This window comes from Urocampus carinirostris, chromosome 3 (assembly GCF_059441175.1).
Source record: "Urocampus carinirostris isolate Australia breed hairy pipefish chromosome 3, RoL_Ucar_1.0, whole genome shotgun sequence".
Lineage (NCBI taxonomy): Eukaryota > Metazoa > Chordata > Actinopteri > Syngnathiformes > Syngnathidae > Urocampus > Urocampus carinirostris.
Window position 1 is genome coordinate 60,184,141 of NC_142351.1, and position 13,966 is coordinate 60,198,106.

Sequence of the window (13,966 nt, forward strand, 5' to 3'; positions counted from 1 at the left end):
ACAATACAGAATATCTCGGTCTTGAAAATACAGGAAAATTATGTAAATGTTTCACTAGTGCGATATCAAAATATCAATCATTTGTAAAACAATGATTTATATATCAAAAGGGCAAACACGGCAGGCTTTGACAATATTGAAAAATAAGTCAGTGGGAAAATACAATATCCAAATGACATAACAGGCTCCACACTAAATCCTGCAGGTGGTTGGACAAGGCTCAAGGCAAGACTCAATGGCTACCTCTCTAAAACAAAAAAAAACCCACCTAGAACAATGTAGAGATTGTATAATGTCTAATATCTGAATTATTTTTTTAGACCAACTAATTACTTTTAAATATATGGGTAAACACAAGGTCCATAATTACCAGTAAATGATTAACTTTTTTTAAGATATTGGTTTGATGATGAAAATAATTAAAGGGATATCACTGGAAAACTCACTTAATTATGGCTATACATGCAGTGACACATTTAAATATTAAAACAATCGGTTGTCTCCCTTAAAAAAGTCTAATATATGGGACCATCTATGATCAGGTGCAAGCACTTTTAGGAAAAAAAAAAGTAATTTACAAAACAAACATTCCGATCCCTGTTTAGCATGCAGACGCTTCAAAAAATATCTGCCATAAAGAATGAACTATTTAATAGAAAAACATATCATCCTGCGTAGTAAAAAAAAAAAAAAAAAACTGACATTCACATGAAAAACATCATCAGCCTTATTAGCGTACCAGGCAAAACATCTAACAAGCACGAACTGACAACACATTTGTAATAATGTGTCCAAATCACTTTCTGGCCTCTCCAATAGTGTATTAATTAAAGATACTTTAAATATCGTCAGAAATGTGTGGTACCTTCAAGGCTTTAAAGATCACCTGCAGAAGCACATGCAGGCAAATTTAATTTTCTTTTCTTCAATTGATTTGTGTAAGTGGAAACACAAATGTGGCGGCTACTTTTCTTTACGTTTTTTTGTCAGCCCTTTTTTAGTTTTTATTCTGAGCGCTGTTGCGCCATGACATATTGCATTTAATTATTGTGCCACAAGGATGCACAGTGAGAACTCATTTAAAGGAATGGCTCCTTACAAAGACTGGAGTCAACCAGTTCACACCAGAGAGCCAATCAAAAGGGTCTGTTGTTGGTGAATGTAGTCTCAATCGCACATAACATACCTACTGATCTTGAGGGATTTTTTTCTGTCAAACTCTTTTACTCTCTGTCTTTTTGAAGTCCGACTGTTTCAACCCCCCCAAAAAGCTCCACGTTCTCGACAATCCAGGAGCAGGTTGTAGGTTTTAAATATTCACGCAGTGCACGAGCGGCAGGAGGCAAAACATTTACGGGAAGCCATCATGAAAGGGCAGCGTACCGCGACAAGGACGTGAGCCAGCCTGCGGAAAGTTCACGGGGAATTTTATCACCTTGTGGATGGGACCAATGAGGCCCGTTGTTAGCGCCACATTACCATGGTGAACAGCACGTTCGCGCAATCTGTCAACATCCTCGCGAACCAAACAGACTGATATTTGAAGATTTCTGATTTTGGGAATTAGACTAATCTACATTTACTGGATTGTCCTTTAACTCCAAATTGTAAATTAACGATGGAAAGGATGCTGCAAATATTAAAGCATCATCCGCGGTGAGACGCAGTATCTACTTTTGGTGGCATTTCCGTCTTAGACAGGTTCATTCACCTTTCGAGTGACCTACCTGAGGTTGCTGAAATATTGAGAGTGTTGAATATTATTTTGGGAAAGCTTCTGAGTCAATAAAACTAAAAATGGTGAATCAGCTTTTTGGGGTAGTTTTCACACCTGGGGTAACATACCTGATTACAAGGTGCACCCCCCAAAAATAGCCTTTTGTCATATAGTTTATACATGAGGCTCACTGGACTCTTAAGCGCTACGGTCAATTTTTATTAAACCCTTGGACTTTTGAAAAGCAAACATGTGTCTTCGTCACGTTCACACACGGTGTATGTACGATGCCACCAGTCACTGAAATACGTCATGCCACATAAAATTGGAAATCTTAAACTCTTCGGATTCAAGATATGACCATTTCAATATATAATCATCATAGAAACGTCACAATCAGTCTGAAACAAGATACCCGAAAAATATAGCTCACCAAAGACGTCATGTCCGATATTAATACGCAACCATAGTGCTTTTATATTTGTGAGTGTAGTGAATCTAAATATTTACCTACTCCGAAGACGCAACAAATGAAAAATCCACCAAAAAATGGACGCGCATGCACTGTGCACTACTTCTACACGGGGGGAAATCTTGTTGGCAGCTGCTTATCGTAGTTGCGAGACCTGTTGCGACTCAATTTTGATCCATATTACAAGGAGCATGGTCAGCTTTTGAAAAAATAAGGCTTTTAGGTGCGACTCTTAGTGAGGAAAATACAGTATGTGACTTGTTGGAAAAGATGATGTTGCTAGTCATTATCGTTCTGGCCTGGCAGAGTAGAAAAAATGCTTAGTCAGGAAAACTAAAATTGCTGAGTGGACTTTTGGGGATTTTTTTTCACATATATATGTCAACCCTTCTTAATGTCTGCAAGACATGAAATTGAATGACGTTCTGGCTTGGAAGACATGAATGTATTTTTGAAAAAATTCTCAAAGATGTAAAAACCCTGGGCATGTTATAAACATGTTCAAAAGAAACGTATTTATTACATACTCACATACATTTTTGTTTATGAAAAACAAGAAAATATTTTGTGATCATGTTTGTTGTATTAAGATATTCTTCACATATGGAACTTGATATCATCCAGTATGTTTGTCTACCGGTTTTGATTTAGCGCTGGTGTTTAAATTATGCATTCAATAGGCTTATCTTAGTTAAACTCAGAAAAATACTGTATTTGCCTCAAAATTAGATGTCACTGTGCTGTGTAGTGCCACCAGAACAAGTGCTAATAAAAAACAAAGAAAAAAATGCAAATTATTTTACCTAATATTCAAATCGATATTGTTATTTCTAATGAATGAAGTTTATCCCCTTCTAATAGCAGGTTCAAATATACTTTGTATGACTACAACACACACACACCACAAAACAGTCAGTTGTCACCATGAGCACCAACAATAATCATTGTTATCATAATAGATACTCTCATTTTATAGTATGCGAAACGATGCTGATGGTTGTGATGGTGATGATCATGGTGAAAATAGAGTGACTGTGCATCCACAGAACTTATGTAAATATGTATATTTATGAGGAGTTTGTCTTATGTATATACACAGGAGATCTAGACACAGACACAATTCAGGAAGTTGAAGAGGTAGGATTAAATAAGCTTCTTCCTATTCCTTTTCGGACATATTACGTTGACATTGTTTTTTGTTTTGTTTCAGTTTTGTTTTCCCATGTTTGAAATAAAGTTTCATTCATTCAAGTTTTTATGTATTACAATATCTCCAGTCCGGACGAAAAGTGCTATGCAACAATGGCGATTTGATCCTTTTTTGCAGTGTAATTTGAACTGATATAAAGTCTAAAGGTTAACTTTGCATTTACTAACTCTCCGCGGTTCCCATGCAGGCCAAGAACGCATCGGGATCGACTCCAAGTACGAGCAGGAAGGCAAAGTTCAATTTGTGATCGATGCGGTGTACGCCATGGCCCACGCCTTGCACAACATGCAGCGGGAATTGTGCCCGGACCTTCCCGGCGTCTGTCCGCTGATGGAATCGGCCGAAGGGAAAACTTTGCTCAAGTACATCCGAAACTCCAGCTTCAACGGTGAGTGCGACATTCAAGGACGTGTTTGTTGTAGCTTTCTGGATTATTATACAAAGATCCCGATGATCTGACCTTTGTAGCGCTGATGAATACTTGATGGCATTCTGCCATGAAAAAAACATGATTGTGACTCGGAAGCAGCTTGACTTTCACTCTTTATATTTTTTGCCTAAAAAACAAATTTGTCCTGATGTAAGCAGTAAAAAAAGTAGTTGGGATATTAAAAAAGTTAATGCATTTCAGGTTTTAACAAAATGAAATACACCTTAACATGGATATTAGCAGTAGTGGGAAAAGGGGTCACCACGTTTTTTTCAATAATTAAAATATCATGTCCTTGCAAAGATGCGCTTGATTAATTCAGGAACTTGGAGGCGTTGCCATGACTTCCCTTGCAAGGTTTAAAAACAACCAGACGGTGCCATTAAGTAGTAACCGAATTATGAAAAATGAGCAAAATGGCCTGGGACTACTGGGTCAATGGGAGATTATTTTTGGTGGTCGGTAGCTGCAGTACCTAATTTGGCCGCCAGATACAATTAGAGACCCCAAGAAAGCAGATCACACCAAAGCAAATGCTTTTTCTAGCTAAAACACTCACAGAGACCTAAAGTACAACTGTGTAAATGTTCACAAAAATAGGTTTAGCTGTTTCGGATCATATATGTCACATACAAACACACACACACAGCCCCACCGCCACCGCCCGTCAAATATCTCAGGTGTGCTTTGTTTTGTAGTCAGCCTTGAGCATTTTCATCGTTCTTGATAGAAATGGTTTTAGACGGATGCTTGTTGTACAGTGGAAATGTCCACCGCTGTACACTTGAGGTTTCAGTTAGTCTAGGTTTAGGATATTTTTCAGCTTCTGGATCGTTCTTTTAGTATAAGAATGACTTTAAGCAATTTTGTCCTTTCACTTGTGAATATATAGCAGCAATGTTCTGTGAGTCATTCGTGCCCATAATATTCTTCGAATCAAACTTTTCATGGAAATGCTTTGCTACCATAGCATTCTAACTACACAGAATCAAACAAATACACGGAGTAAGAAAAAGTTGATTAAAGACATTATGAAAAACATTTTCTAAGAAAGTGTTTTCAACTGGTGGCTCAAGACCTAAAAGTCGATCAAAGACCAGTTTTCAGTGGATCGCAGGCCTTATACCTGGCATAATAATGCAAAAAAGAAGAAACAAATGAGGTGCAACTAAATCGCCCTGCTCGATCTCTTCTTTCTGTTTTGTCAGTCAATGCCATCAGGTACCTCCTTCAATTCAGGGGTGGCTAACTACAGACGCTGTCCTACTTACGAACAAGTTAGGTTCCAGACGATCGTCCGTAGGTTGAATTTGTTCGTAAGTTGCTTCGGTGCTATATTATTTATGTTTAAGGTTTATATAAGTATGTTTAAGGCTTATATAAGTAACCTGTATTGTTTTGTACTAAAAAAATAACATTTAATAAAATAGTATGCCCTATAAAGATAAATAAAGTTGTGTTTAACTTACTTTTGGAAGATGGGCTTCAAGAGGTCCTCCTCCTTGATAGACAGTGGACAAAAAAAAGCGATCCAGCCATTTTCTCAAACACATCTAGCTTTCTTATTCCACTTTCATTTCAAAAGAAATGGCTCACCTCTTCTTTACACTTTACACCAACCATATTGAATGGATGCACGAGATAATAAACAATAAAAATGTCAAAGATTCAGTAGAGTATGTTTGCACACAAACCAGGAAGAGGAAGCCGATTTCTTCTTCGGGGCGAATGCTGGGTGACAGCAACACCACACGTCGGTAACGGCAGAAAGAAGCAGTGCAGTAAGGTCCTGTATTTGGAAAAAGATGCACACAATACAAAGCAACGTCCAGATATTTTTCGAGATCCCGAAAAATATGTTCGTATCTACCGTTTTTCTTAAGTCGAATGGTCTTAAGTATGGCAGCGTCTGTATTTGGAGGTTGGGCCCGCATTGGGTTAAACAATTGTGCAAAGAGGCCAATCTTGGAGACGTAACCAAATACACACATATATATACTACACAATTTTTTTTTTTTTACGATGGAAATACTTTAAAATACTTTACATACTAAAAATACATCATGGCATTTAACACCATAATACAAAACCACTACAAAAACACTACAACAGAAGTACCACAAATCTCCGACTGCAGTAATACTTCAAAAATAAAAAAAATATAACGACGGTATTACTACAACTAAATATCAAAAGTAGTGCCCTAATTAGATATCTAATGTATTACCTGCTTTAATTGTAAGCGTTTCAAAACATTCTTAAAAATCTTATAAAACTAATGTATAATATTTATAAGCCCTGTCAATATTTGAGCTTTAATGTTTTAACCTCTGACTTCTGCCTGCACAAAAAAATAAATAAATCATGGTCGCATTTAATTAATATTCCAATTCAGTTAACTGATCCGTTCCATACACGTTTTCTTTTTCGTAAACGATCCAAAAAATTATGTCTCATCAATATGATTGAAATAGCTTGCTGGTATGAAATAAATGGCAGAGAATGAAAGAGAAGCTGCAGTGAGTCAGCACGTCCTTCAAGCCTCACACATTCGTGCTCATAATTGATGCGTATCTGTGCCGCAGAATTGCCTATTTCTCTTGATACATACGTGCTTCATCACGATCACATGCTAACATTCGACGGTCGCTCTGATATACTCTTGCAGAATGGGGCTGACATGTTTAACACAAGTTAAAATAGTGGTCTTTGTTTCGGGCCGCATTTGTTAACAAATGCGGAGTCAGGTATCGGGCCACCAGTATATAGATCACCAGAGGCAGCAGTTCTGGTACAAGAAGCAGGAGAGAGGTCGATGATCCAGCAGGGAGCAAGTATGGCAGTACAAGAATTCAGCAGGTGATAATCTTGCTCAATGATGGGCAAAATGAAGCGCGGCTTTGAAGCTTTTGTCGAGTAAGAGTGGGCGTAGCAAATGAAGCCCCGCTTGAAGCGGGTGTCAGTGACGTAGCATCACGTGACTGGGAAGCAGAAATCTTGTTTTTAGCTTATTCGGTCTCGTAACCAGGCCCGACCCATCGCTCGCTCTTGCTGATGTGTGATACGAGTAAAGAAAGGACTTGAATCTGATGCTAACGGGGAGTGAGTAGAGATGGGAATTCAGGCTCTTTTTAATGAAGCGGCTTTTTCGGTTCGGCTAACTATATAGACATATTTCTATTTCTATATATATTTATTCATTTTTTTTATATACATATCTACATATTCATACATATGTACACATCATGTATGATTATATACATAGCACTAATTTTAAGATATATTTGCCACTGTTTATTTCAGTTTAGTTTTTTTTTCTGAAGAAATACATCAAATATGGTAAAATCAGAAAATAAATTATTCTTAAAGTTACCCAAGTCATCTACCAATGAAGCATTACTTGTTTGCAGTGTTTTAGGCAGGACAACAAAAATGACCTATTTTCTTTTTACATATTTTCACCTTTTCTCTCTTCTCATTTTTTTTCTTTTTTCCTTCTTTGTTCCCTCATTCCTTTTTTCATTTTTGTTCTCATTTGTTCCTTTTTTCTTATTTTTTCCTCCTATTTTTCCTCTTCCTTTTTCTGATTATTTTTTCTCCCCTCTCCCCCCAAATTCTTCCCTATTTTCTTCCTTAAAATACCTATTAGTGATTGTAAAATGAATGAAGGAAAACAAATAGATAAATAAATAAAACAACATATTTTTGGAAGAATGGGTCACCTTGAGCAGCACAGCGGCTGAGTGGTTAGCCCGTATGCGGCACAGTTCTGAGGTCATGAGATCGAACCTTCCCATGTGGAGTTTGCATGTTCTTTACGTGCTTGCGCGGGTTTCCTTTGGGCACTCTGGTTTCCCCCACATTCCAAAAACATTAGTTGGTTAGTTGGCCGGTCCCTAGGTGTGAATGAGCGAGTGAGTTGTCTGTCTCTGTGTGCCCTGCGACTGTCTGGCAATCAGTTCAGGGTGTCCCCTGCCTACTGCTCGAAGATGGCTGGGATGGGCTCCAGCATCCCCGCGACCCTACTGAGAATAAGCGGTGCAGATATTGGATGGCAGGTAATGGATGGGTCACCTTGATTGCAATAAATGTGAATACCCTTGTAAAAAACGACAAAATTACAAGAACAGAAATTACGAAAGTGTTTTTTTTTCTGTATAATTTGTGGTGAATAGTAAATGGATTGACCACTTTCTTCTTGGCTTGTTCATGATTACATCTAGGGGAAGGCGTGGAGTAGCTGAAAATTGGTAACGACTCATTAATTGCTAATCACGTTAAGATCCTCTCAACGTAAAATGTGTGTGCGTTCCATTCATGTTCCAACAAGGGGCTGTAGCATCTCAGATAATGTTTGTCTCGATTTTCTCCAACGAAGATCCAAAATGCAGAATCAAAGTTCTGGCCTCCAAGAACTGCCGCATTTCAGGCTTCACACTTAAAGCTAAAAAACTGAAGATATTTTCTAAGAATAAACATAAGAGACACATTTTTGAGGAAGAACCAAATTATTTCAACATTTTAAACTATATTGACACTGAAAAAACTGAAAGGAAGGTTTTACAAAAACATTGCCACTCTGTTTTCTCTCAGCTCAGCTAACTGAACCCAGACGTTCCCTGATGCGTTTTGGGGTTCTAAATTACTATAAATGACAACTTGCACCAATGGGTCAAGTCTTAGTTTAAAAGCACCTGGTTTGTAATGAGTTTTGAAGTCTGTGAAAGGAAACACTGGAGAACAAACAACATTATGAAGACCAAAGAACACCTGGCTGGTGCAGGATAAAATTGTGGAAAGAGAAAAATCACTTCTATAGTTGCTTAAAGCCCCAGTGTGTAATATTTGATCAGTAGTGTTGTCTAATGCAAATGAAAACCAGTGCCTGAGCAAGCAACAAGGCAGCTAAGCCTTGTGGCTGGGTGTGCCAGGCCTCCTTGCTGGATTTTGCGCCAGGCCTTTTAAGTGCTGCTGATGTCATCAGTCACCGTAGGCATGCCCTGTAACCGGATGGAACTCCTGTTGAGGCTTTTCAAAATGAAATTCATCAATGAGTTGATGGTTTATTTTAGGCAAAATTTCATTCAGACATGCAATTAAATGAATCACTGGAATGAAACATGACACACATACGCAAATCATGGATCTTCTATCCCATATGAACACGTTGGGGGTTCTTATCTGTATTATACAGCTAGAGAGTCCGGTCATTCCTGTGAACGCATGCAATGTCTCCCCTTGAGCTGTGGTGTGCGCGCTCTGGTGGGTACTTTCCGAAAAAGGAGGGGTCTTGTCAACACATTTTGAGTCTTGTGTCGGCAGAGGAAAAGCTTAGTGGAAAATGAATTTGTGGCAGTGTAGTTCCTCTACACGGCGATGATATTCTACAATCGCATTTCTCAAAAAGCGAGTATGCGTCTCATAGAGTTATCATTGAAATGAATAAAAAGAAAACAAAAAAGGGCAATCGTCAGTGATATCATAGCGGTCACAAATGAAAAGTGTACACGGAAGTTTCCAGTGTGTAACTCTGAAAAATTGAACTTACTGAGAAGGAGCCGACCTCATTTGCATCAGAGAGGATTTGACAGTTTTAAGGAAAGTCGAGGCAGAGATATGTTTTAATTATAATAGAGACAGATGGGGAACTTTTTTTTTCTTTTTTCGGAAGATCATTATAAAAACAAATCCTTACCACATTGGAAGAACAGATTCTCTTTTAAAAAACATTTTTAATATTACCGAAAATCCTCTCCAGTCATGAGTCGTTTTGTTTTTTTTAATAAATGTGACTTTTAGCTGACATGGTGTTTTAGCGGTTGACTGAAATTGTAATAGTTACAACCAGGTAATAACATAGTAACCACATAGTAATAACGTATGTTATCTGAAAAAAAAAGGTAGCACTGTGCATCATTCAGTAACAAAAAGTAATCTGTCAGCTTGAAAACGTTTGGTCACCCCTGGTGTAGTGCAATCAACAATAAGTGCTACAAAGCACAAAGAAGAATACAAACTACAGAAACTCAGTGACCAAAACCGCACTATTTTTCTTCACACTTTTTTTTTTTTGCCCAACCTTTTACAAGTCGTATAGTTTTTCAGGGTACCCATAGCAGCAAGATGGTAGTACATCATGTCAGCACCCTCTGGGTAAAGTTTATTTTAGGTAAAATTAATACATCACCAATTGTTCAAACTACGAGTATTCAGAAATGCACGTTCATATGGTCGTGCGTGTGTTTTTGCTTGCTATATATGTATATATATACAGGGAGTGCAGAATTATTAGGCAAATGAGTATTTTGACCACATCATCCTCTTTATGCATGTTGTCTTACTCCAAGCTGTATAGGCTCGAAAGCCTACTACCAATTAAGCATATCAGGTGATGTGCATCTCTGTAATGAGAAGGGGTGTGGTCTAATGACATCAACACCCTATATCAGGTGTGCATAATTATTAGGCAACTTCCTTTCCTTTGGCAAAATGGGTCAGAAGAGGGACTTGACAGGCTCTGAAAAGTCAAAAATAGTGAGATATCTTGCAGAGGGATGCAGCACTCTTAAAATTGCCAAGCTTCTGAAGCGTGATCATCGAACAATCAAGCGTTACATTCAAAATAGTCAACAGGGTCGCAAGAAGCGTGTAGAAAAACCAAGGCGCAAAATAACTGCCCGTGAACTGAGAAAAGTCAAGCGTACAGCTGCCAAGATGCCACTTGCCACCAGTTTTGCCATATTTCAGAGCTGCAACATCACTGGAGTGCCCAAAAGCACAAGGTGTGCAATACTCAGAGACATGGCCAAGGTAAGAAAGGCTGAAAAACGACCACCACTGAACAAGACACACAAGCTGAAACGTCAAGACTGGGCCAAGAAAAATCTCAAGACGGATTTTTCTAAGGTTTTATGGACTGATGAAATGAGAGTGAGTCTTGATGGGCCAGATGGATGGGCCCGTGGCTAGATCGGTAAAGGGCAGAGAGCTCCAGTCCGCCTCAGACGCCAGCAAGGTGGAGGTGGGGTACTGGTATGGGCTGGTATCATCAAAGATGAGCTTGTGGGGCCTTTTCGGGTTGAGGATGGACTCAAGCTCAACTCCCAGTCCTTCTGCCAGTTTCTGGAAGACACCTTCTTCAAGCAGTGGTACAGGAAGAAGTCCGCATCCTTCAAGAAAAACATGATTTTCATGCAGGACAACGCTCCATCACACGCATCCAAGTACTCCACAGCGTGGCTGGCAAGAAAGGGTCTAAAAGAAGAAAAACTAATGACATGGCCTCCTTGTTCACCTGATCTGAACCCCATAGAGAACCTGTGGTCCCTCATCAAATGTGAGATTTACAAGGAGGGAAAACAGTACACCTCTCTGAACAGTGTCTGGGAGGCTGTGGTTGCTGCTGCACGCAATGTTGATCGTGAACAGATCAAAGCACTGACAGAATCCATGGATGGCAGGCTTTTGAGTGTCCTTGCAAAGAAAGGTGGCTATATTGGTCACTGATTTGTTTTTTGTTTTGTTTTTGAATGTCAGAAATGTATATTTGTGAATGTTGAGCTGTTATATTGGTTTCCCTGATGAAAATAAATAATTGAAATGGGTATACATTTGTTTTTTGTTAAGTTGCCTAATAATTATGCACAGTAATAGTCACCTGATATCCTCCTAAAATAGCTAAAACTAAAAAAGCCCCAATCCAACTTCCAAAATATTCAGCTTTGATATTAATGAGACTTTTGGGTTCATTAAGAACATGGTTGTTGTTCAATAATAAAATTAATCCTCAAAAATACAACTTGCCTAATAATTCTGCACTCCCTGTATATATATATATATATATATATATATATATATATATATATATATATATATATATATATATCTTACTGTTTTATTTTTTTCAAATAAATGAATATGTTTTCCTTCTTAATTATGCATTTTTGGTGGTACTTAAATCCCGGAGCGACTTATAGTCCGCAAAATATGATACATAGATATCAAGTTGCTTAATAGTGTGAATCCACTGCTTCAAAAACGAGTGAAAAGAAATACAAGAGTGCTTATTGGGGATACCACAAGTCATAAAATAAAAGGGAGTGCGGACAACTGCAGTAATATTTTGTGAGCGCTTTCATAAAAGTCGTTATTTGGCACCTTGGTTGCTGCCAAGTTGAGTTCATCATCGATTTTTGCAGAGCGTAACTTTAGCAGTCCTCTAAAAGTTTCATCCGTGTCATTAAAGTCTCGTTTAGGATCCTACACGGAAAAGGTCGCCTGGAGGGCTCCACCTAAAGATTATTTTAATCATCTATAAATTGGTGAATTATTTTTACAGATTAATCAATGAATCTGATAAAGAACAAATACCTTTTTAACGTCCACCTTTTTTTTCAGACTGTGCAGTTTTGGACAGACAACAGAACTTTTTAATGCAAAATAGGGATCTGCCAATATTGTTTTTTTCAGAGCCGATACTGATACCAACTATTAGTATTGAGATGAGGCCGATATTCGGAGCCACTATTCATTTGCTCTACAAGCTTATAATAGACATAATGATTTTTTTATAATGATGCAAAAATAAACCAAGACTAGTTGTTATGAATTCAAATGAAACTTTATAGTTCCCTGAAACCCTTTACATTGAATACATTAGAATTATATCACAACTACTATTACTAATCGTTCACTTAAACCAAAAACTAACAGTGCAGGAAATAAAATACGGCTTAACAGCAACTTGAAAAAAAGTACAATAATAGCTTTGTTTGACTATAAATAAAAAAGATAAAAAGTCAATCAAACCTACAGTACTTAAATGAACTTAAAACAAAGCGTGCATGGCTATATCAACAGAGCTCGCGAATCAAAAATTGTTTTAGAACCATATCGACAATCTAATGTCATAAGAGCTAATGAATCAGTCTCCACGTGAATCTGCTTCCCTTAAACAAGGTAATGACACTTTTGATGTTATCTTAATCACAAACTTACCACAGACTTACTCAATATTTTAATGTCTGTTACTTTTGTTGCTAATGTTTTTGACCATGATGGACCCTTTTAAGGTAGACCTGACGTCAGGAAGGTGACTGGTGGATAAGTTCAGCTCTCAGTCTGTGGCATGAATGAGCGTGAGATGCGGTTAACAGTAGCTCCTATGCAATGTGTTTTTACCTCATCAGCGACTTTGTGCATCTTTGACTACGGTCATTACAATAATATCAGTGGCTTGTTTTACTCTCAGACATGCCGGGGAGTTGGCATAGCTGTTTGCATTGTTTGGAGTCGGAAAAAGCTTTTGCTACTGTGACTCCGCACCTGTTGCTTATCCAAACAGAAGGCACGGGGTGGGCGGAGAGGAGGAGGGGAGAAGTCGAAGTAACGGAGAGAGTGCAGTGTTTCTTTAGAGAGCCTAAATAATTGGCCAGTCGAATTAATAGAAATGCCGCTACCGAAATCCCAAAAATCTGTGCCAAAATCCGCCCGCCAGATAATCAGATATAGCACCTTAGTCATCTGGTCGCTGTTGATTCTCAGTGTAAAGCGCCATCCTGCTCTTCAGAGATGAGCAGGACCTCAGCACTGTCAGGCAGAGGAGTGTGACAATGCTCATACTGGGTAAAAACTATCTTGTTTCAAAATAATGAAGGTCACATTGTGCAACAAGCATTGCATCACTTGTGGCTTTAACATTTTTGATTGAAGAACAACCTTCGTGGCGATGTTGTTGCATATTTTGCTTTTGTGAAAGAGAGACACCTAGCTACGGTTAAAGCTGATTTGTGGATTTTCATCATGCATTGTGTTCTGCATTCTGATTGGCTAAACAGAGAAAGACGCTTTACATCGCCAACTAATGGACTTCTTTCTCTAGACCTGCCCCAGGAGCCAATTGGGGTATTTGACAATCCCTAGTGGCTCCCTGGCACTGTTTCAAAAATGCTACATTTCTGTAGGAAGAATACAAAATGTGTATGCAGTTTTCCATAACAATCACATGATGGTCTCAAATTATTATGTAAAATGATGCGAGTCAGGTTTTAGGTGGGTTGCGGAATTCAAGGTGTCATTAAAAAGTTTAAAATTAATTATTTTCTCTGTTCAGTATGTGTTAACAATGCCCAACTTAGT

The 13,966-nt window shown here is 38.2% G+C and overlaps 1 protein-coding gene across 1 annotated transcript in view; it reads left to right on the forward strand.

The window, feature by feature from the left end:
- The window catches only part of grm7 (glutamate metabotropic receptor 7), a 291,722-nt gene that overhangs the window by 159,793 nt on the left and 117,963 nt on the right, over positions 1–13,966 (forward strand). The window contains exon 6 of the mRNA XM_088332773.1: positions 3,587–3,787. Coding sequence (XP_088188899.1) covers positions 3,587–3,787 — 201 coding nt within the window. The remainder of the gene's footprint in view (positions 1–3,586; positions 3,788–13,966) is intronic.